Below are 22,109 nucleotides of genomic sequence, written 5' to 3' on the forward strand. Positions count from 1 at the left end.
GTTCTTCCTGTTTGAAGTTGATTCTCTTGTTCTCTTCTGGATGTGTGCTTTTGATCCCACATCACCTGTCTCTGCATTATTTGATATCTTTAGTTTCTTTCTTTCTTTAAAAAATATCACTACTTTTATTTATTAGCCTGTTGGAACAGACATGAGGTCAGAGGACAAAGTATAAGAATTTGCTTATCTCCTTCCATCACATAGGATCCAGGGATTTAACTCAGAACTGATCCTCACTGTCCCAATTTTTTTCCTTCTTATTTTGAAACAAGGTCTCATATGTAGCCTTGGCCTGGAGCTTGCTATGTAGACCAGGATGGCCCCTAAATCACAGAGATATAGCTGTTTCTGCCTCCTGAGTGCTGGGAATAAAGGCATGTGCCACCATGCATAGCTACATCAGTGGTTTTCTGTTTGCAAAATTCTAGGAAAGAGGGATAGAAGGATTCAGGGACTAGTGTGCCCATGCAGGTCGGAACACACATGCACACACAGACAGACAGACACAGGCAGGCCTTGCCTCAAACTCCTAAGCCTCAACCATTATGCTTCAGGCTTCTGAGTACCGGCGTAAGCACAATACCTACCACTTCTCAGCGGGAACTTCTTAGCAAGGGATGTTGGAGCATTGACATGAATAGTTAGGATAAGCTATGGACCTGAGAGGCCACGGAGCAAGGACTGAGGAATGTGTGAAGATTAGGGACCCCGGAAGGAGCTATCCAAATCCCAAGTCTTCCTAATCTTCAAGTAAAGGGATGCAGGAGCATCATCCTCTCACCAAGTCAGTCTCTCCGGGATCCTAATCTGTGACTAGATGAGACAAAATAAAGCTTTGTCAGTAAGAGGCTTGCAGGGTGAATGTGGTTGAGGCATTAGGCACTAATATTGCAAATGAGCTCATTCCACTGTACAGATCAACTGAGCTGAGGGGCTGGAGAGATGGCTTAGTGGTTGAGAGCACCCACATGACACCCACATGGCAGCTCAAAACTGTAACTCTAGGATCCAACCCCTCACACATACAGGGAAAACACCAATACACATAAAACATAAATAAATAAATTTTTAAAAGAAAGAAACTGAACGGGAAGAAGCTAATTCTCCCAGCTAACATTGCTGAGATTTGAAGCTGGTCTTCTGTGACTTCAAAGCCCATACCCTTGAGATTCAACCCTGTTCCTCCTTGACTGTGCTTGGCATAAAAACATGGATGCCCAGCGTCATCTCTAGCAGTCACATGCATGGAGTGAAAGGTAGTCAGGATATCAGGAGTGGGGAAAGTGGGAGAACTACTAGACCAAGCCTGTGACCTGGGGCTTGACCTCAAAGGTCTTCAGAGCCATTGATGTGGGATTCCCCTCTGTATGCTGTGAATACCACTGGCTGATAAAGAAACTGCCTTGACCTGTTGATGGGGTAGAGAAGTGCTAGGCGGGAAAAACTAAACTGAATGCTGGGAGAATGGAGGTGGAGTGAGAGAGAAGCCATGTAGCCCCACCAGAGACAGACGTTGGAACTTTACCTGGTAAGTCACAGCCACATGGCAATACACAGATTAATAGAAATGGGTTAAATTAAGATATAAGAGTTAGCGAATAAATAGCTAGAGCTAATGGGCCAAGCAGTGATTTAAATAATACAGTTTCTGTGTGGTTATTTCAGGGCTGGGTGATGGGGACGAATAAGCAGCCACCTATAACACTTCAGTCCAGTCCAGGCTTCTCCAAACCTTCTGTGCTCCTTTCTAGAATACTTCCAGCTACCTGACCACGTACCCTGTGCCCTTAACTGTGATTTAATGTCATAGCCTCTTAAGAACTAGCTATATGCTCCTTGAAGGTCACAGCAAGGAAGAGAAAGGCCCAGAAAAGCACTAGGAACACGGCCAAGGTCAAGGTTGAACTGGGAACTGAAGGAACTCAAGTCTCTCCTAGCGCCCATTCCTTCAATATAAGCAAGTGTATCAATTATGTTTCTTGCTGTAAGATACTGTCCTCTGTATTTGTTCTTGTGGTACTGGGCACCTTTGGTGGTGGTGGGGGAAGGTCAAGGGTAGGTGACCAGTGTAGTGTGTCATCTAGAAAGTGATGCTTGTCCCCTAGAGACTGTCTTTTTAGGAGTGTGTCTCAGAAGGCCGGGCTCCTGCTTGTCTGCAGTGTGCTCAAGAACTGGAGCAGAGCTTAGGCAGTTTGTGGACTCCAGGCTGCAGGATGAAGGCAGTGGGTGCATGGGCTTGGGTTGTGTGAGCAACCACCTTCTCAGGCAGCCTCAGTCTGGCCTTAGGAGCTGGCCCTGGCAGTGGGGTGTCCGGAGAGTGCCAGGTTATCTTTAAATGGCACTTTACTCAGCCTGCAGCTCTGCCAGCTGGGCAGAGTGGGAGCAGACAAGTGTTATTTTGAGATCCGCGAGTGCATGGCGAACGCTGTTTACAGCTTTCCTGTCTGGCCCCTCCTGTGAAGGGCTTGGGGCCTCAGTATTCAGCACTCCAGCTGGGGTTTGTTTTCAGCCTTCCTAGCACAGCCAGGAACTGTTGAACTTGGATGCACAGGATCCACTCTCCTGGGGCAGGTTTATGTGATGATTCCATTAGATTCAAGACCACACTAATGAGCTAAATCTAATACTGTAAGCCTCACTACAAAATCCTTGGTATCGCTCTGACTTTATTTGATTCTTACAATCACTCTGTAGAACAGATACCAATGGACCTGTTCTGTGGATTTGGAAGCGTAGACAGAAAATTTAATAAAGCTTGACCAAATTACCAAAGCTGGTAAGTGGCCTTGCCAGAACTCAAGAATCTAGCCTTACTCCAGAGCCCATGCTGTGAACCATAAACTCTATGTAAGTCTTGTTCTGTCAACTGCCAGCTCCAAGTCACCTGATCCCCCTGGTCTTGGTTCCCTCATGTAGGAAGATATGGTACAGTTTGACCCACTAGAACCCTAAAGCCAGAGTTCATCAGAGATACCAGTCCATCCTGTCTTTTATCTGGTCTGCAGATCTTAGGGTCATGCAAACGGTTCCGGTCACCCTCACACTGGTTAACCTTCCTGCAAGCACAAAAAAGGAGCTGCAGGGGAAATGAGAACTAAGAATTTGCAACTACAAAGTCAGGTATGAACATGATTTGTTGTTTTGTTCGAGATTAGGTTTCTCTGTGTACCCCTGGCTGTCCTTAAACTCTGAGATCCACCTGCCTCTACCTCCCAAATTCTGGGATTAAAGGCGTGCCCACCACTGCCCTGGTGAAGTGATTTAAAAAAAAAAAATTAAAGTAGATCAGACCGAGTCTATCCTACATCTAGTGGGAGAATTTAGTACGTTACGGGTTAACTTTCCTTCCAGGGTCATGAAGAGGTCGTGGGCCTCATACAGTACAAAAAAACTCCAGGGTAAGCATGCCAGGCCTATAACACTGGCTTTAACATAAGCTCATCTATGCAGTTCTGGCCTGTGACATATCCTACGTATAGAACTCTTCAGGTATCCCATGCAGCCTTCTCCAAAGTTCTCCCTTCACCAGGCACTCAGCCAGGACCAGCCGGCTCCAGGGACCTCCTCCTGTGGGAGGCTAGGTCCCTTCCTCCAGGATCCCAGCCTGCCTTCAGCTGAGCTTTTTCCTGTGGACCCAGAAGTGCAGCTATCCTCAGGCAGTGGTCTGTTGCCCTGCAAAACCCCCTAAGGTGATGAATCTCAAAGAACTCACTTATGTTATGAGAACGAGAGGTGGGGAAAAAGTGTAACGAAAGCAAATCAATGTACCAATCATTTGTCACACAGGAAAACTACAGGGTGGGCGACAGGTGGGCGCTGGGGCCGCCGCGTTTCCATCCTGCTCCCCAGGCCTTGATTTAGCAACAGCAGTGGCGTATGTGAAGTTGAACTGAGTCACAATCATTTTGAAGCAGGCAAGGCAAGCCAAATCCAGCTAGCTCCAGCTCTGTGTGCGCTGGGGGGCGGGGGTGGGGTGGTTAGGATGGGACTCTTCTCATATCCCATGAGCTGGGTATCTGCTCCCCATTTTACAACAGGGAAACCCAGGTTCACAGGGTGGCACTCTGTCCAGGCCCCTTTCCGGCTATATTGTTATGCCAAGACTTGAAGGGCTTCCCGGGCCTTCTAATCAGGCCAGTGGCTGTTTTCCTTCTCATTGCATATTTGCCACACAGGCATGAGAGACCTTTGTAATCATCTAAAAACAAAACAAAAAAATGAGATCACTGGCTGGCTGGTGCTGATCTACATCATCTTCACAGAAAAGCAAATCAGTCACCAGTTTTGGAATTTTATTAACAATTGGTTGCTTGCTACTGGAATACGACTACTCAATGCTTTGTAAATGCTTTGCCACCTAGTGTATGACACTGTGTGAGAAGGGGCTTTGGCCATGACTACCAGCTAAATGCTTGGCCTCTTTGATGCAGAGGAACTCTAATACTGACAAAACACATTTGATAGTTGTCACCTTTGGGACTCTCTCCCTTAGCAGTCATTCAGCCTTGATGCTCACCAACATTTAACTGATTTCTCTTCTGCCCTTGTTCTAACCTTAGCACATATGCAGCTCCTCCACCTTGACCTGCTGCCAGATGGCATTCTTACCTCACACTTCCTCCATCAGCTCAGGCTCTAAAGCACCTCTATGTCCCTCTTGGGTGGTCACCTTTTCTCTAGAGGAAGCAGGCCTTGTTGGAACCTTCACCATTTGGCTCACTTATCTTTACAGCTTTATTTCTGGCTAAGATCCCAGGAATCCCAGTACCTTAATTTTTCTTACCTGGTGTGTGTGGAGTAGAACCCTGGTCTGGGCGCCGACGTGGGGAGTGGGACCCTGGTCTGGGTGCCAACGTGGGAGGTAGGACTCTGGTCTGGGTGCCAACGTGGGAGGTAGGACCTGGTAAAACACTTAATGCTAATCATGTGCTCTACCAGTGAGGTAACTAGATTAAAAAAAAAAAAAAAAGGGCTCCCTGTCCCTCTGCTTGGCCTGCCTGCTTCTGTCTCCAGAGCGCCAGTAATACAGGCGTTCTACAGAGCACTGCTCACGCTAACATTTTATTGTGCGTACAAAAGCTTTTAAAATGTAGTTGTTTCATGACAATCTTATTTTAGTCACTCCTTTGGAATACCCTACCTTATCCTGGTCTGCCTGGCAAATGCATAGGAGAGTAAGAGAAACTAGAAAACAGGCTTCTTGGATATGGTAACCTCACGCTGGCAGGCAACATGCCGTATCTCTGCTTTACTCAATGTACAGAAAGGGTAAGGAAAAGGACCCACTTTGCAAGGATAGTAAGTGTGAAGCTGTTCACATAGATACATTCAGCTGGTCCAGCATTTCAGCGTTCAAGTTTTAGCAAGAACTGCCAACCCTTTCTGCTGCTTTATTGAAGGGTCACTTTCTCCATGCCATTTGACTCAGCTTCAATCCCCATTACCAGTAGCCCAGCTTTATTGGGGGGGGGGGGAGGGCGAGTGTGTGTGTGTCACAGTGAACACTATTTTTCCCACAACATTTGCCTTATTTGTTACTGGTTTCCAATTTCCTTATCAGCTTCCCTTGCTCATTTTATAACCCTTGCTACAGAATGCTACTCACTAGGTAGGCCAGGCTGACCTTGAACTCAGAGATTCAGCTGTCTTTGCCTCAGGAATTAAAGGCAGACACCACCTTGCTGAGCCCATTTCTTCTTGAGAAAAGCCTAAGGCTTTTTTTTTTTCAGTTTAATAGTCACTGAAACTGACAGGAAACAGAGGAGCCAGAAATCCATCTTTTATTATTTATTTACTCAGGCACACAGGTCTGCCTGGTGGGCTGGACAATGCAGCCCACCAGGACAAGTCCCTTTTACTGGACAGTCCCTTAATGTGCTGAAGCGCTGTTGAGTCCAGCCTTCTGAGCCACGTCACTGCTTTTCCTCAAGTTTAGTCCTTGGCTGTCTTTTTACAGAGTACTGTTATCAATCAGGACCACTGACAGGGACAGAGATGGAAAACCTGCAGAATCACAGACAACCTAGGCCCACAGTGAGTTTTCTGGACTCTGAACACCCAGTACTTTTAGTGAGGGACACAGCACTCTAATCAAAATACTGTTGCCAATGTCCTTATCTTATAATGACTCGATGATCTACTTGGATCCTCAGATCACCTTCTGAGAGGCTTCCTGTCACCTAAGATTTGACAAGCATTTGTTGTCTAGGTCAGTTATCTTTTGCAAATGGCTTCCGACTTCTTGGAAAGAGTAAGGCATAAGCAACCCGCCCAGCGCTGCACCCAACACTCACCTCACATTCCTTCACAGGAAGAACTCACTGTGCGTTGCTGAGCTGGCGGTGCTCTGATCTTATTTGTCAGGCTGCTCAGCATGGCTAACAAACCTAAGGTCTTTTTTTTGTTGTTGTTTTTTGAGACAGGGTTTCTCTGTCGCTTTGGAGCCTGTCCTGGAACTAGCTCTGTAGACCAGGCCTGTCTCTGCCTCCCAAGTGCTGGGGATTAAGGGTGTGAGCCACCACAGCCTGGTTGTGGTCCTAAGGATGTTTTCATTAGTGGGACTACTGGCTCTTTAGCTCACAATGAATACCCAGCCTCAGCAACCTCTTTTCTCATGAATTCATATGCTTTTGAACCATATGCTCTAAGTTCAAGCTTCCCAGTCAATGATTTGAAATATCAACTTCCTTTCTTGGAACTTTATCGGCTTTTCAGCCTTCTAGCGTTTCACCCGTCACCATCAGGAGCCCACACCTCTTGTTAGCTCACTGGTCATTTCTTAGTCTTCCAACAGTCAGCCCCACCCTTTGTCCAAATGAAGTTGGCTCTCATAGGAGACAAAATAGGAGCCAGAGTTCAACTATGTCACACCAAAAGTCACCAACGGAAGTCTTGTCCTGCCCTTAGGAACAGTCAATGGGATGAGGAAATTCATTGTGTACCTGCTGCAGAAGGTAAATGCTTTGAAAACACAAGCATCTGTTCATCAAAGGACATAAGACCCGCCATGTCCAACCAGTGTATATTGGCATGGATGGCCTCCTAAGGCAGGAGCTCAGTCTTCCCACGAAAAGTAAAGCATGAGAACAGATGAGAAGCCCTCTGGACTAATTTTGGCACCAGACACAGAGGAACCGTTCTAATTAGCAGTCTCAGAAGGAACCCATATCACTGTCAGCATATTGCTGGAGGTCTCCAAGCTTTCTCAAATTCAGCAGGGCAATGCTGCTAACCTGGCACCATTCTAACATGTCAAAACCATTGGACAACTTAATTGTGTGGAATGGTCTACTGTTTTAGCACCAAATTCAATTGGCTTTGAGGTCAACTATGGAGCAAGTTTCCAAAATTCCTACTGTGGTTTTCTGGGCAGGTATGCTATCATTTCTCTTTTTCAGGGACTCCACCTTCAGGAGGAAAAGCAGCAGGGGCAGAGGCAATACTGGTCTCTACATGGTCATCCAGAAGACAGCTATACACACCTTCTCAAGTTCTTACAGAGGAGGTGGCAACTTCAGTGGAATGCCTCTGAATTCAAGGCTGAGCACTAAGGACATCTGGTGGTACAGACATTACTAAGCTGCCACATCCTTAGGTCCCATGAAAAGCCTTTTAGATGAAATGTTACACTGTTATCTGTCTGCTGAAGAATGAAGCTCAAAAGTCACTTCTACATTCCCTTTTCTTTCTGTTAGAGCATCACCCACAGAAAGAGCTCTGGCTATTAAAAATGGAGTCCCAGATGCGAGCACTATCAAACAAAGGGAACACTGGGTTACTACTCTGTTCTTCTTAATCTTCACCCACTCAATTCTTAACACAAAGAAAACCCATTGAGGGATGTCCCTTACTTTTGCGGTACTAGGGACTGCACCCAGGGCTATCTACATGCTGTACCACTGACCTTTAAACACATCTGAATGAAAAAATACCAGTTCTCTAAGATTTTTGAGCTCTTTGCCAAATCACAGTAGTATGCCAAAATAGGCTCTGCTAATGCTTTCTTCTGTTTTTACTTTCCTTCTAAAGGGAATAAACAGAAGGCAGAGGTGCTGAGACACCTTATAGTATGCAGACTAAATTCATTTGTAAAGACTGCTTTACTGTCCTAGAAAAATACATGTTGCAAATTCGAGGGCTACAACTCAACCACTTTGGAGGATTCCTGAGGGACAGGGGTAACCTTTGCATATCAGGCTCTGTGTAATCACAGAGCCTGTGTAGAAGAGGCATATTAAATATAGATGGGTCAGGCAGATTTAGAAATAAAAATCTTTTTCCTGATTTTTTTTCCTAAAAAAGAAAGACAAGTTACCATCTGTCTGGCTTATTTTGTGTGTGCATGTATATATAGAAACAGCCTGGGGGGGGGAGGGGCTGTGTCATGCAATGAAGCAGAGATGGGAAGATGGCTCCTTTGACAGAGGAGCCTTAGTGTTGCATGAGGGAAGCATGGAAGGAGCTTACTGGAAAGGGCTCAGTATGTGGCTGCTCCAGCTTATTCCTACCAAGAACCTAGAGCATCAGGGGCTGAGGGTAGAAAGCATAATGATTTCTCAAGGGACTCCTATCTGAACACATCAGATATCCTATGAAAACAAACAGGTATGTTTCTGAATATAAATGGCAGTGACTTCCTGTGCTCCTGATGTGGGGCAAAATTACCAGGAAGCCATAATCCTTCTGGATATCAATGTTTCTGGCCTGGCCAACAAAAGATGCTCGGAATGGAGGTGGCAGCTAGGGAATAAAACAGTTCCAGATTTGGGGTATCTTCACAGGACTTTGAGAAATGTCCTTTGTTTTAGCATTTTTAAATGCTAGCCTTGGTGAGCAAGGACTGAGTCCCCAGTGTCACTGTTGAGGCCATAGGCCAGGAAGCCACTCCAGACTGAGAAAAAGTGCATCTCAAGACCAGCGAGGGCTGTAGAATGGTCTGTGGCTGGGCCAGGAGAGGGAACACGGGTTGAAGACTCCCCCTTTTAGATGCCGATGGTCTGCAGAACCCGCCTCTCGTTGTCATTAAGGTGGCACGAAAACATTATGTAACAGGGCTGCTGAGCAAACTGGCAAAGGAAGTCGGTGAGATATGCCTGGAGGAAGAATAACAGTGGCATTACTACAGGTTCCCAGGGCCAACACTGTGCAGCAGGGTAAGGACCAAAAGCAAGTGGAACAGGAATGCTGGCTTTCATACAGATGCCAGCTTCCTAAGGGGTAGGTTTCCATTCTTGGATCTAACATACAACCCAAGGACAGAATGCCACAGGGAACCAAAATCATTTCCAAAGCACTATCTCAGATTTCACCCAGAGAACTTTCACAAGGCAACCTCAGAAGATGCATCAAACCCCAGCACCCCTCTCCGCCCATGGCCTCGAGCATGCAGATAGGAACTCCACCTTCACTTTCTTGTAGTTCTCATGAAGAACTGTGAATGGTTTTGAAGCCACATCTTGTTTCCATGGCTTGAAACGCATTGTCACTTGTAAGACATCTACAGACATCCTCACCTGCAGATCAATCTGATAGAGAGGGTCCTTCAGGGCGTCAGGGTCCTCTTCTTCATCATCTTCATAGTAATCCTCCTCTGTTAGACATAGCCAACACAGGGCGAGTCAGGACAGAGGCCCATCATCAGGCCTGTGGTGGCATTTACCACCCCATGGCTAAGGCAGAAGGGGCAAAAACCCAAGAAACATGCCTTGTAAGCCCACATCTCCTCTTGCTCAGGTAATCCACTCTTGGCACAAGTGTGCACAGAAAAGGTATTTACCATATTGTCCTGTCTTTTCTCAAATGGCTTACCATATTTACTTGTAGCAAGAATGTCAGATAAAAGCTGGCCAGCTAAACCATCCTCCTCCTCTTCTTCCTCTTCCTCCTGGTCCTCCCACATATCATTGGAGTCATCTACTTGAAGATGAAAAGCAGATGAAACAGTCATGCATTTTCCCTCCCAAATCTTAACAGGACAAAACAGAAGGGCCAAGGGTTTCTACAGTGTAGATTACCATCCTCTCCAATGTGAAAGAACCAAAGATGCCCAAACCTTCCCAATGAGTTAACAGAAGAACTAAAGCTTCAAAGAAGGGTTAGGGTAGGCAGCTTGCTTCCTAGCTGCCCCCACCTTCAACCTTTATGAGAATTAATATAGCCCGGACAGTGCCAGACATGGAGCAGCTTCTCAATAATATCCCCGCCACACCCTTTAAATCTGTGCCTAATAAACCTAATTGATCATATGACATTAAGTAACTCGGTCCTCCAGGTTAAAGTCTCCTGGAAGTAAGAGCCTGGTGCACCTTGACTCCACTCAGCAGTAGTGGCCTGGCGAGCCGCATTGGCCTCCATGACGTTGGAGAGTTCATTGATAATCAGCTTTAGGATCTTGACCAACAAAGGAATGTTTGTCCACCGCTCTGGATCTAGGAAGAAAATGAAAAGACCTCCAGGCAGACTGTCACTGGGGTACCTCATCCTTCCTACAGTTCCTCTCATCCTCTCAGATGATCTCCACCATCTCTCACTACATTCAGCCAGCAAAGAATAATTTACATTTAATTCTGCCTGGTGTTTTATATAACAGCTAAGAAATAAGGAGACGTAAGAGAGTTCTAGGATTAGAGATCAGTTGCTACAGTAACAGAGCTGAGCCCCAGAATGGAAGCTGGGGAGCACTGTCCCCAAGATTATTTGCCCCAGTTTTCAACAAGAAGGATCCATACATTCTGATTTATTTGTGCTTAGGTTTCTGCTTCTTCTTTATGAAACCCACCAATAAAAATGCAGACCTACCCCAAACTCTTAAAACCCTGCAGAATGGAAGCCTTACTCACTTTTGGCTGACTTGGAGCGGGTACGAATGCCTTCATCCATGTTGTAGATCTCCTCTCCCTTCACACGAATATCTTGTAGCCGCTTGTCATCTGCATTGATGCCGTGCTGAAGCAGTTTACACAGTGCTACAGAGCTGGGAAGAGCCAGAGAATGACAGTCAGCTCCCATCCAGAGCTCACTCTCAGAAGATGAAAACCCTCCCTCTAATGGGGAAACTTCTTTTCACAACTAATTAGGAGAGTAGCAGTGCTCAGCTGAGAATAGGATTTGGTGCCCATGAGGTGGTCTACTGTTATCTGCTCAGCTTGAACAAGGTTAGGGTGAGCAAGTCACACACAATAGCTGTCTACAGTTATTACAGTTTAGGTAATGAGACCCAATCGAATAATCCTAGGCAAGAGAGGTTAGGGATTTAGCTACGTGGTAGAAGCCTTGCGTAGCAAATTCAAGACCCTGGGTTTGGTTCCCAGCACCAGAAAATAAAAGAGAGAAGTCTAGGCTACAGAGTTATAAAGCAAAGGCTCGGTTTATAAAGGCGAATAAGCCACTATCTGTACTTAACCAGGCAGTCTTTTCCAGAGGAGGCTCTTATCAGAAATCAGAAATACACATTCTACTCTGCGGATTGCTTTATTGGGAATTTCACCATAAAGATATTCAAATATAAGGGTTATCGTGAAAGACAGAAAGGAGACCACAGGGACAGCTTGGTGTGACAAAAAAAAATCAAGTACAAGTCAGGGAAGAAAAATTTAAATATGAGTAGAAGCCGAAAGCTCAGAGCAGAAAGATAGGGCCCTACCTAACTTTGCCTTCATACTGTCCATAAAATAGATGCTGCCGGCTTGTCCACTCAGCCATCACAAACTCCAGGGCAGGTTTGCCAGTAGGTCCTGGGAGGCTACACAAGAACTCCAACAGAGGTTCCAGCTGAGTGTGTACCAGATGAGCAAACACCATGATCAGAGACTAGAAGAGAACAAGAGGGTGTCTGTTTCAGGAAAACAGATTCCATAGACACAGGAGGAGAGGGAATAGCCCAGCCAGTAAAGAAACAAGAGTCTGGGGCTGGGCATGGTGGTGCACACTTTTGATCTCAGTACTCAGGAAGCAGAGGTAGGCAGATCACTGAATTTGAGAGGTCACCCTGGTCTACATAGAGACTTCTGGACTAGCCAGAGCTATACAAAGAGACCATTAAAAAAAGAAGAAAAAGAAATAGTTTGGGCTGGAGAAATGGGTCAGTGGTTAATGACACCATTGTTTTTGTCGAGGAGCTGGGTTCGGTGCCTAGTATCCACAACCATTTATAATTCTAATTCCAAAGGACTGGACTCCATATACTTTGTGCGTGTATGTATGTATGTATGTATGTATGTATGTATGTATGTATGTATGTATACACACACACACACTCTCTCTCTCTCTCTCATGCAAGGAAAATACTCATACACATAAAATATTTTTTTATATACAGCAGAGTCCATTCACAGGACAGAACATGAGGCTGTCTTTGCTCATGTTTCTTGGGCCAGAGCAGATCCAATTTTGCTTAACTGTTCTAAAGAATAGTGAGAGAGTCAAACAATTCAGGGCCCATATACTCAATTGATTCCCTGTCACCCATGCAGACAAAAGCCTAGTATCCCACTGCTCTTACCTGCATGACACTGAGTGTCTCTGCCTGCTGCATCTTACTGAGGATGGCACGAAGAATCTGGTCCAGATTCTCCCCAAGCTCCCGCCCTGCCTTTGAGATGAGAGTGGAGACCAGACGGCCCACAAAGGCTGCAGTGAACTCGGAAGTTCGTGGGTCCAGAAGCTGGCTCACCACTTGCATCACATACCATAGTCCATTGTGGCCTTGCTCATCATGCCACTGGGCTACCTGTTCCAGTGTCACCGATACATAGGCCCGCAAGCACTCCCCACCATTCTGTGGAAACAGAAGTGAGAGGAATAGATGCAGGGAGGCCCCCAGACTGTTACTGACAGAGGTCTATGCCTCATGGGAGCAGTAAGCCTATAGGGTTCATCATGTGGCTCCTAACACTAGATACAGGAATTTATTGTTACAGATAAAGACAGGCACTAATACAATCCTTCCTTTACCCAACCAGCTATCTCAAAACTGCCTACTTCTCATTACAAGGGCCAGTGACCAAGCAAGCTGAGGTTTAACTATAAAGATTTATCTTTGGTAGTTAAAAAAACCTCTTAGATGTAGTATCTAATCAGGAGTATTAAAGGTTTTCATGAGATCTCACACAAATCACTGTTTGCCTAGAAATTTCCAATCTGACCAGTATCTACTATCATGTTCCTATACTATAAAGACCCGAAAAACAGCTAACACATCCTTCAGCAGGTCTATCACTTTGTTGACTGTATCAACAGAATCTTCAGAAGAGTCCCAAGGCACCAAGCCTGACACCTAAGCTCCTCTATAGCATCAATAGCCAAGCAAAGTCAGCCAGATATCTGGCATTTCACACTTTTTAAGGCTGTAGCAGACCTTAGAGAAAACCAGGCTTCTCTAACTAAATTTGGAATCAAGAGAATTTATTTCAAAATAATCACACATCACTTTTTTTCCCAGCCTACTATATGGCTATAACTGGGAAACTGTTTTCTCTCTAATTTCCAAGTCTCACATACCTGCATGGTGGCATTATCATCCGTGTGAAGGGTGCATTGTGCCACAGCAGGGAAGGCTTGACAGATAAGGAGCTGGGAAAGGGGAGGCTTTGTATTTCGAACTACTGTGGTCAGGATATCAATGGCTGTCTGAAAGAAGAAAAGTCAAATTACTTTTGGGGTGGGAGGAACCTAGCAGCCAAGATGCCTGTAAGGAAGTTGGAACTCAGTGTCATTATAGTGCTTATAGTTTATTAGCCATGAGGTGGGTGGTATTTGACAGCGGTTAGGGGGATGTTTCAGCTGGTAAAGCATTTCTCTTGTCACATAAAGAACTGACTTCTACCCCAGGATCAGTGGAAAAAGGCAGGTGTGGTGGAATGGGTGCTTGTAATCCTAGTGCTGGGGAGGCAGAGAAGGAGGTTCCCTGGTGCTTGTAATCCTAGTGCTGGGGAGGCAGAGAAGGAGGTTCCCTGGTGCTTGTAATCCTAGTGCTGGGGAGGCAGAGAAGGAGGTTCCCTGGTGCTTGCTGGCCAATCAGCATACCTTACTTAGCAAGTCTCAAGTTGAGAGATCTTGTTTCAAAGGAGGGAGATTGTGTGATGGACACCAGAGGTTGTCGCCCCCACATGCATACAGAGACACACATGCATTGAGGGAAAAGCTACCAGTGGTGCATGCCTGTAATCCCATCATTGGGGAGAGAGAGAGGCAGGCAGGTGTCTGTGAGCTAGTCTCAGAACACACATATATTCTCACTCCCTTTTGGTTTTCTGAGACAGGGTTTACTCCTGTCCTCATGGACGAAGTAGCTCATTATAAAATAACATCCCAAGTCTCCAATGCTCTTACTGACTTCCTGTCCATAGGTGGGATCTGTGGGTGGCACTTGGCAGAGTTCTCACTCTTTCCTTCTCTCACTCACAGATCTTATAACAACTTACCGCACAGAGCCCCGCAGGGATCTTGTCTGCTGGGGCCTGCATTATGCTGACCAGAGTGGGGATCAGCCTCATCTGCATTGGGCCTTGACAGGCTTCAATCTGCGACAGCTCCTTGAAGATGTCCTGAGCCAGTGAGGCGACAACAGGATCTGAAGCAGATAAGGCAAGATGGAGTCCTGTCTACTTCTGGTCTAATGATGCTTGTTTCTTGTTCTACATCTAACAAATTAAAAACGTCTGTACACATTATATCTCTCACACTTGGGAAGTGGAGCAGCCGTCATATATATCACCTGAAGAACAAGGGGATGCTAAGTCTTCAAAACATATAATGTTTTCATCAGGGAATGGATTTTTTAATAGCTACTCTAAAGTTAAAGTAGGCTTTTCTTCTGGGGCACCTGGAATGATAATGAAACCAAATGATAAATCTCCAAACCAAAAAAAAAAAAAAAAAAAAACCCAGAAAAACAAAAACAAACAAAAAAACCCCACTGATACTTTGTTAAGAAGATAAGAAAGCTGGGTGTGATGGCACATGCCTTTGATCCCAACACTTGGGAGGCAGAGGCTGGCAGATCTCTGTGAGTTTGAAGCCAGCCTGGTCTTTAAAGTGAGTTTCAGGACAGCCAAGGATACATAAAGAGACCCTGTCTGGGAAGGGGGAAAAAAAAAAAAAAAAAAAAAAGAAGATATATGAAAGTTCAAACACTGTTGCCCCCAGGCTCTCACACATTCTAGTTTTTTAAAAAATATTTATTGAGTTTATTTATTTATACTTATTGTATGGATGTTTTACCTGCATACATATTTGTGTTCCACATGCCTGCAGTGCCCAAGGAGAACAGAAGGGGATGGATGTCTCCCTTGGAACCAGAGTTCCAGAAGTCATGTGAGTGACTGAACTAGTGCTCTTAACTTCTGAGCCACCTCTTTTGCTCCTCTTACACCTTTTCAAGAAGTCACACGTATTTCTTAAGGAGCAGCCATTACAGACAGGAAGAGCTCCTAGGGCCCGACCTGTAGCAAGATGCACAGCTCTCAAATCGCAGAGCTTCATAAAGACATGGAGCTTCTTTTTGGTGTCTGTTTTGAGGAGGAGTCTCATTATATACCCTTTAACCTGTAGCCTCCAGCCTTAGCTCAGAGGGCTAAAATCACAGGTATGCATTACCTGGTTAAGAAATGGAACTTCATGGCAATCTGTTTTACTTACATAATAAAAATACCCTTTTGATGTAGCATGAAAAGATATATGCAGTGTATACTAAGGTATATGTTAAAAGTAACTACAGCATTGCTTGTAATAGAAAAACCAACCAAACAAAAAAGATCTAGCTCTCCATTAACAGAATGGGTAAATAAAAGATACAGTCATTCCATAGAAAACGAATGAAGCCTAAAAAGAATGAGAGATCAACAAGCATGTTCTTCAGGACACATTTTTCAAGTAAAAAAAACAAAAAACAACAACAAAAAAACCAACCAAATAAATTAAATAACATGTTTTATAGAATATCATATTTGGTAGGATATATATTTCTACATATCTTTTAGCTTCAATAGTAAAAACAAAAAATATCCTTAATATTTTTTCCGGTCCATAGGTGTAACTATACTGACCATAAAAAACTTAAAATGCTGAAAAGTATTAATGGAGAGAAAATCCTGTAATCCCACCACCTAGAGATAACCTTCTGATACATTTTCTCCTGGCATTTTTCTCCCAGTATACAAAGCTATACACATATCCTCTCTTAAAATAAAAACTAAAACTTCATATAATATTTTATGTATGTTCTGGGGGAAAACTATCTTTTCATTTAACTTTTACTGCTATTAAAAAAAAATCCATGCTGGGTATGGAAGCCTGTGTGTATAATCCACACAAGGGCTCAAACTCAAAGGGTGGGAGGTAGCTTGGCAGACAGCACTCACTTCACATGTGCAAGGTTTCTTTGCATGTTTCCTCAGTATTTTCTTCCCCAGTGCTGGGGATCAAACCCAGGGTCTGGTACGTGCTCGGTTAGGGCTCTACCACAGAACCGCACCCCCAACCCCAGGACCTGATACGCGTTAGGTAAGGGCTCTAGCACAGGACCAACGCCCCAGTCCCAGGATTTCCTTTTCCAGACCACTCAGGAAGTTACTTACTCTCCTACTCCGTCACCAGTTTTGAATTACATCTTTTTGTGTTAGTATTTTACTCACTATCTTTCTTGGTCCTTATAAGAATAAAATGACAGAAATTGATTTTCTATTTTGTAATGCAGCTGTATCTATACGAACTATTTCTTTGCTATGTTGTTAAGATCATCAGACTCCAGGGACAGCTTCCTAAACCCACCAGTCACCACTTCTCATCAACACAGCTTTCCTGATGGCATACCATTACTGTACTTTAGGAAAATGGCGATGGTGAAGGGACAGATTTTGCTTTCCACGCTTGCTGTGAATTCTGGGTCAACAGTACAAACGATGCACAGGGTCTCCATCACCAGGTTGAGGACCTCTGAGCTGAACTGGGCTGCTAGGTGAATTAGTCCATCAAGGACGCTGGGGAGGAAGGGCTGAAGCACATGTGTACTCTCTGAGACTTTCAGCTGATCACAATAACTAGAGAGAGACAGAGAGAGATAATTAAGAGTTACTCATAAGCAGACCCTTCAATGCTTAGGCTTTCTAATCTTATGTGAAACATGCACACACAGCTTTTATAGAGCCACTTCTATAGTTAGCTATGGTTTTATATCTTTCTGTAGCATATTACATGAATATCAGCACCTCTAATTTTACCTTCTTATATCAGATATTTTGAAAAAAGTTCATTCCTCTCCGGTGATGAGGCAAATCCAGTTATAGCATCACACCCAAACTATTAAGAGACTAGGTTAAATGTCTTTTTTTAAAAAATATTTATTTATTTATTATGTATACAATATTCTGTCTGTGTGTGTGACTGCAGGCCAGAAGAGGGCACCAGACTTCATTACAGATGGCCGTGAGCCACCATGTGGTTGCTGGGAATTGAACTCAGGACCTTTGGAAGAACAGGCAATGCTCTTAACCTCTGAGCCATCTCTCCAGCCCCCAAGGTTAAATGTCTTATGAGTCCTCAGACCACAGTGTTAAATTACCAAGATTTGGATGTAAAGGTACTTCCCCCAAGCCCGATGACCCGAGCTGGCCCCTAGACTCTCCACAGAGGGGGAGAGAACCACTCCTGGAAGTTATTCTCTGACTTCCACTTGTATGCTGTAGCCCATGGCCAGCCTGGTCTACAGAGCAAGTTCAGGCTGCCAGGGATACACAATGAGACCCTGTCTCAAAATCAAAACAAGACAATTCACAAAAAGAAAAAAACAAAAACCAAATGTAGTCTTAAAACATATTTACTGAATATTGCTTACTGTCTCTCATGGCATACAAATGCTACAAACATACTGTTTAAACCTTCACTTTCCCTCTTTTCTGATGGGGATGGAGTTCAGGGCTTTGCACATACCAGGCAAATTCTCTGCCACGGAACTACACCTCCAGTCCAACGCCCTTTTCCAGAATGGTAGTACCAGGGGATGAGCTAACTAGTGAATGGCTCAATGGATAAAGGTGTTTTGCTGACAAACCTGGGGATCTGAGTTGGATCCCTAGGACCCACATAGTGGAAAGAGAGAACTGACTGCCACAAGTTGTTCTTTGTGTGCTTTGGTTGCAGATGCCCACATGCCCTCCCTTAATTAAGTAAATTAATTTTAATTAGTTAAAAATTACATTAGAATGGCAGTAATAAATAAAAATAAAAACATTGTTTTTCTAAATAATACCCTGTTAGTAGGTAGTCAATAATTTTTAAAGACAGGGTTTCACTTATGTAGTCTGACTGAACTGGAAATTGATATGTAGACAAGATTGGTCTTGAACCCAGAGTTTCACCTGCCTCTGCCTCCAGAGTGCTGGGCTGAAAGGTGTGTGTCATCAAACCCCACTCTTGTTTGTTTTATAGTCACATAAAGTTCCACAATGACCAGTGAAGCTACGGTTTTATGGGCTTGCATTTGCCATAGACTTGCTTTTTGCTCAGACCTTACTTCTTTCTTTTTCTTTTAATCTGTTTTGGGATTTACTTAACTCTATATGTATGAGTTTTGCCTGAAACAACTCATGTGCCTAGTGCCTGAGAGGCCAAAAGAGGGCGCTGTAACCTGGAACTGGAGATAGTTGTAAACCACCATATGGTCACTGCTTATTGGTTCTTCCAGAATATATTTCTTACAAATAACTGAAAAATCAAAATATTGACTACTAAGCTTACTATTTATTGACAAGTCTACACTATTTCTCTACTCTTTGCTTTAGCAACTTTGTACCCATAGATCTTGAAAAGGAAAAAAAATCCTAGTTTCAGAGCTTTGTTCCTACCTTCTCATGGCTTCCTCCCCATCTTCTACTGGCTACTACTATAGACTGCAGTAGAAACTTCTGTCTGCATTACTACAGCAGCTTCCTAGTTGATGTTTCAACTTTTAGCTGTATATTGCTATAATAATTTGCCGCACAGTGGATCTTTTTAGAACAGAAAATCAGCATCATCACCCTTGTAATTAAGACAAGATAACAAAACAAGAAACAAGAGTCCAGAGCTGATCAAAGTGAGGTGTCATTTCAGCCTTTACAAGTTAGACCTGGGGTAAGGGTGGAGGCTGGAAAGATACTCTGGGGTTTAGAACAATTGTTCTTGCAGAGGACTCAGGTTCAATTCCCAGCACCCACACGGAAGCTCAGTTTCACAGTACTGGACTTCCTAGTGCACAGACATACACACAGGCAAAACACCCATGCACATTAAATTAATACATACACAATTAATAAAAGCCAGTTCCCGGCACTCAGGAGGCAGAGGCAGGCATATCTCTGTAAGTTCGAGGCCAGCCTAGTCTACAAAAGTGAGTTCCAGAATAGCAAGAGCGGTTACACAGAGAAACAAAACTAAAAACAATAAAATCCCCAAACAAACAAAAAACCTAAAAAAAAAGTCAGTCATAAATATGACCAGAAAAATCTGACAGAAGTCTAATTATATATCAACAAATACCTTGTTCAGAAATCATTTAAGGTTGTTTATACTGTCATATAAGCAACTGCATGGGGGAATAAATTATAAAGCTGGTACAAAAGGAAAAAGCAAGGATGCTATGATGAACAAAAATGTTATATTTGAAACTCCAGGGGTTCAGGCACAGTCTGTTCTTCTAGAGGACCTGCTTTTGTTTCCTAGCACCCATACTAGGCAGCTCACAACTGCCTGTTGTCTCTTAGGCCTCCAGAGATATCTGCACTCAAATGCACATGGCTACATACAAATACTTAAAAATACAACGAAACTTGAAAGAAAACTCCCCAGAGTAAGTCCAGCAATGGTGGTGCATGACTTTAATCCCAGCACTTGGGAGGCAGAGTCAGGTGTATCTCTGTGAATTTAAGGCCAGCCTGGTCTACAGAGTGAGTTTCAGGATAGCCAAGGCTACATACACAGAGAAACACTGTCTCAAAAGGCCAAGAAAACGCACAAAAAAAAAATAAATAAAACAAAGCAAACAACCCCCCCTCACAAAAACAAATAAAAAAGGAGCAGTGAGCACCTCTTAACCATTGAGCCATCTCTCTGACCCAAAGATTTATTTTTGTTATTATTTTATAATAATTTTGGATGTGTGGAGGTATGTGTGAGAATACAGGAGTTTATGGAGACCAGAGGTTTTTGAGCCCCACTAGAGCTGGACTAACAGGGGGTCATGAGCTGCCCCATCTGGGTGCTGGGACCCCCAACTCAGATCTTCTGCAAGAGAAGGAGGCACTTTTAATTCTGTTATCTCTCCAGCCTCCCAGGGTAGCTCTTGGAACTTACAGACAGGGTTTAGGGGATCCGGGGTCTGAGGTCATTTGTATAACTCTGTAAAGGAGTGGGTGCCCACTACTCTCTGGCATTAGGGAAACCAGCGGATCACTGCCTAAGGAGTCACTGAGAACTATACATTAGGTATTAAAAATATCTCCACATTAAAGATTTTTATTTATTTTTGAGTAAGTATTTGGCTGTATGCACATGTATATATGCAGGTGCATGTGTCTGTGTACATGTAGAGGCCAGAAGAGGGCACTGTGTTCCTTATCACTTTTCAGCTATTTTTTTTGAGGCACGGTCTCTTCCTGAACTTAAGGCTTGTTCTCTCAGGTGACTCTCCTGTCTCTTCCCACTTCCCTTGGAGCTGGAGTTATGGAAGTGTGCAGGGTGGCCAGCTTGTTACACAGGTGCTAGGGTCTGTCTTTCTTTCCTTTCTCTTCCTTCTTTCCTTCCTTCCTTCCTTCCTTCCTTCCTTCCTTCCTTCCTTCCTTCCTTCCTTCCTTCCTTCCTTCCTTCCTTCCCCCCTCCCCCCTAGACAGGGTTTCTCTGTGTAGCCTCGGTGGTCCTGGAACTCACTCAGTAGACCAATTCAGGCTGGTCTTGAACTCACAGAAACCCACCTGCCCCTGCCCCTCAATGCTGGGATTAAAGGCATGTACCACCACCACCCAGCAGGTGCTAGGATCTTAACTCTAGTACTCATGAGTATACATTGAGCATTCTTAACTGCTGAGCCATCTCTCCAGCCTCTCAATATTTTTTTCTGACTATAAAATTTAAGCTTATTGTAACCAAACATACACACATACACATGTATGTATATATATATATACACATATGCATATATGAATATATGTACCACCCACACACTAAATGAAGTGTTTACTTTCTAAAACACCCCAGGAGAAAAGGGGTGTTTACCCTGAGTAAACACACATCAAACTCTTCTCAGTTTGAACATTTCTGTGTAATCGCAACACAGAGTAGACTCATTTCTTTTACCAATTCATAATCTACTTTTAAATTTATTATCCTGGTTTTATTCCTGGCCTATTTTTAAACTTTTAAGTAATACACACACATATATAGATTTTAATAGTTTTGTTCTTATTTTGTTGGCAAAGGCTTTTAATTTTTTTCTTTCTTTCTTTTGTTTGTTTGTTTTCGAGACAGGGTTTCTCTGTAGCTTTGGAGCCTGTTCTGGAACTAGCTCTTGTAGACCAGGCTGGCCTCGAACTCACAGATATCTACCTGCCGCTGCCTCCTGAGTGCTGGAATTAAAGGTGTGTGCCACTCCGCCCAGCTAATTTTTTCATAAAAATATTATTATTTATTTATGTGTAAGAGGAGGTCTAGGGTGTTTCAGATCTAGAGTTGGAGTTACAGGTGGTTGTGAACTGCCTGACTGGGTACTGGGAATCAAACTTGAGTCCTCTTCAAGAACAATATGTGCTCTTAACTGCTAAATCATCTCTCCAGCACCCTGCTTTTAATTTTATACTGACAACTGTCCACAAGGGATGTCTAAGGCTTCAGGGAATAATTAATTCATGTAGATGAAATCAAGTTTTACAAAGGTCAAAAGCAATATGGGCAGTGGTTAACGAGGTTAGGGCTCCCTCCTTAGAATGGCTTCAGAGCTTTCTGAAAAGCTATACGTGGTTTCTCTTAGTACAATACATTTTAAATTCATTTAGATCCAAAGATCCACTTTACCAAGACTGCACAGGAAAAGACGGTCCTTTGTTCATGGCTGTGCCATTTACTGTTCAACACATAACAGCAGT

At 43.9% G+C, this 22,109-nt stretch overlaps 1 protein-coding gene across 3 annotated transcripts in view; it reads right to left on the reverse strand.

Annotated features, from left to right (window-relative positions):
• Positions 1-8,083: 8,083 nt before the first annotated feature.
• Ipo9 (importin 9) overlaps positions 8,084-22,109 on the reverse strand; it is a 42,250-nt gene continuing 28,224 nt past the window's right edge. For 2 of the 3 annotated variants that reach the window (XM_013346762.2, XM_026779760.1), the window contains exons 15-24: positions 16,810-17,036; positions 14,421-14,569; positions 13,498-13,626; positions 12,500-12,775; positions 11,642-11,808; positions 10,839-10,972; positions 10,305-10,427; positions 9,808-9,915; positions 9,513-9,589; positions 8,084-9,092 (exon numbers count right to left, since the gene is read on the reverse strand). In XM_013346762.2, the coding sequence (XP_013202216.1) occupies positions 8,982-9,092; positions 9,513-9,589; positions 9,808-9,915; positions 10,305-10,427; positions 10,839-10,972; positions 11,642-11,808; positions 12,500-12,775; positions 13,498-13,626; positions 14,421-14,569; positions 16,810-17,036 (1,501 nt within the window). In that variant the 3' untranslated portion in view covers positions 8,084-8,981. The remainder of the gene's footprint in view (positions 9,093-9,512; positions 9,590-9,807; positions 9,916-10,304; positions 10,428-10,838; positions 10,973-11,641; positions 11,809-12,499; positions 12,776-13,497; positions 13,627-14,420; positions 14,570-16,809; positions 17,037-22,109) is intronic. The other variant, XM_005348398.3, reaches the window with a different exon arrangement.

This window comes from Microtus ochrogaster, chromosome 6 (assembly GCF_000317375.1).
Source record: "Microtus ochrogaster isolate Prairie Vole_2 chromosome 6, MicOch1.0, whole genome shotgun sequence".
Classification (NCBI taxonomy): Eukaryota; Metazoa; Chordata; class Mammalia; order Rodentia; family Cricetidae; genus Microtus; species Microtus ochrogaster.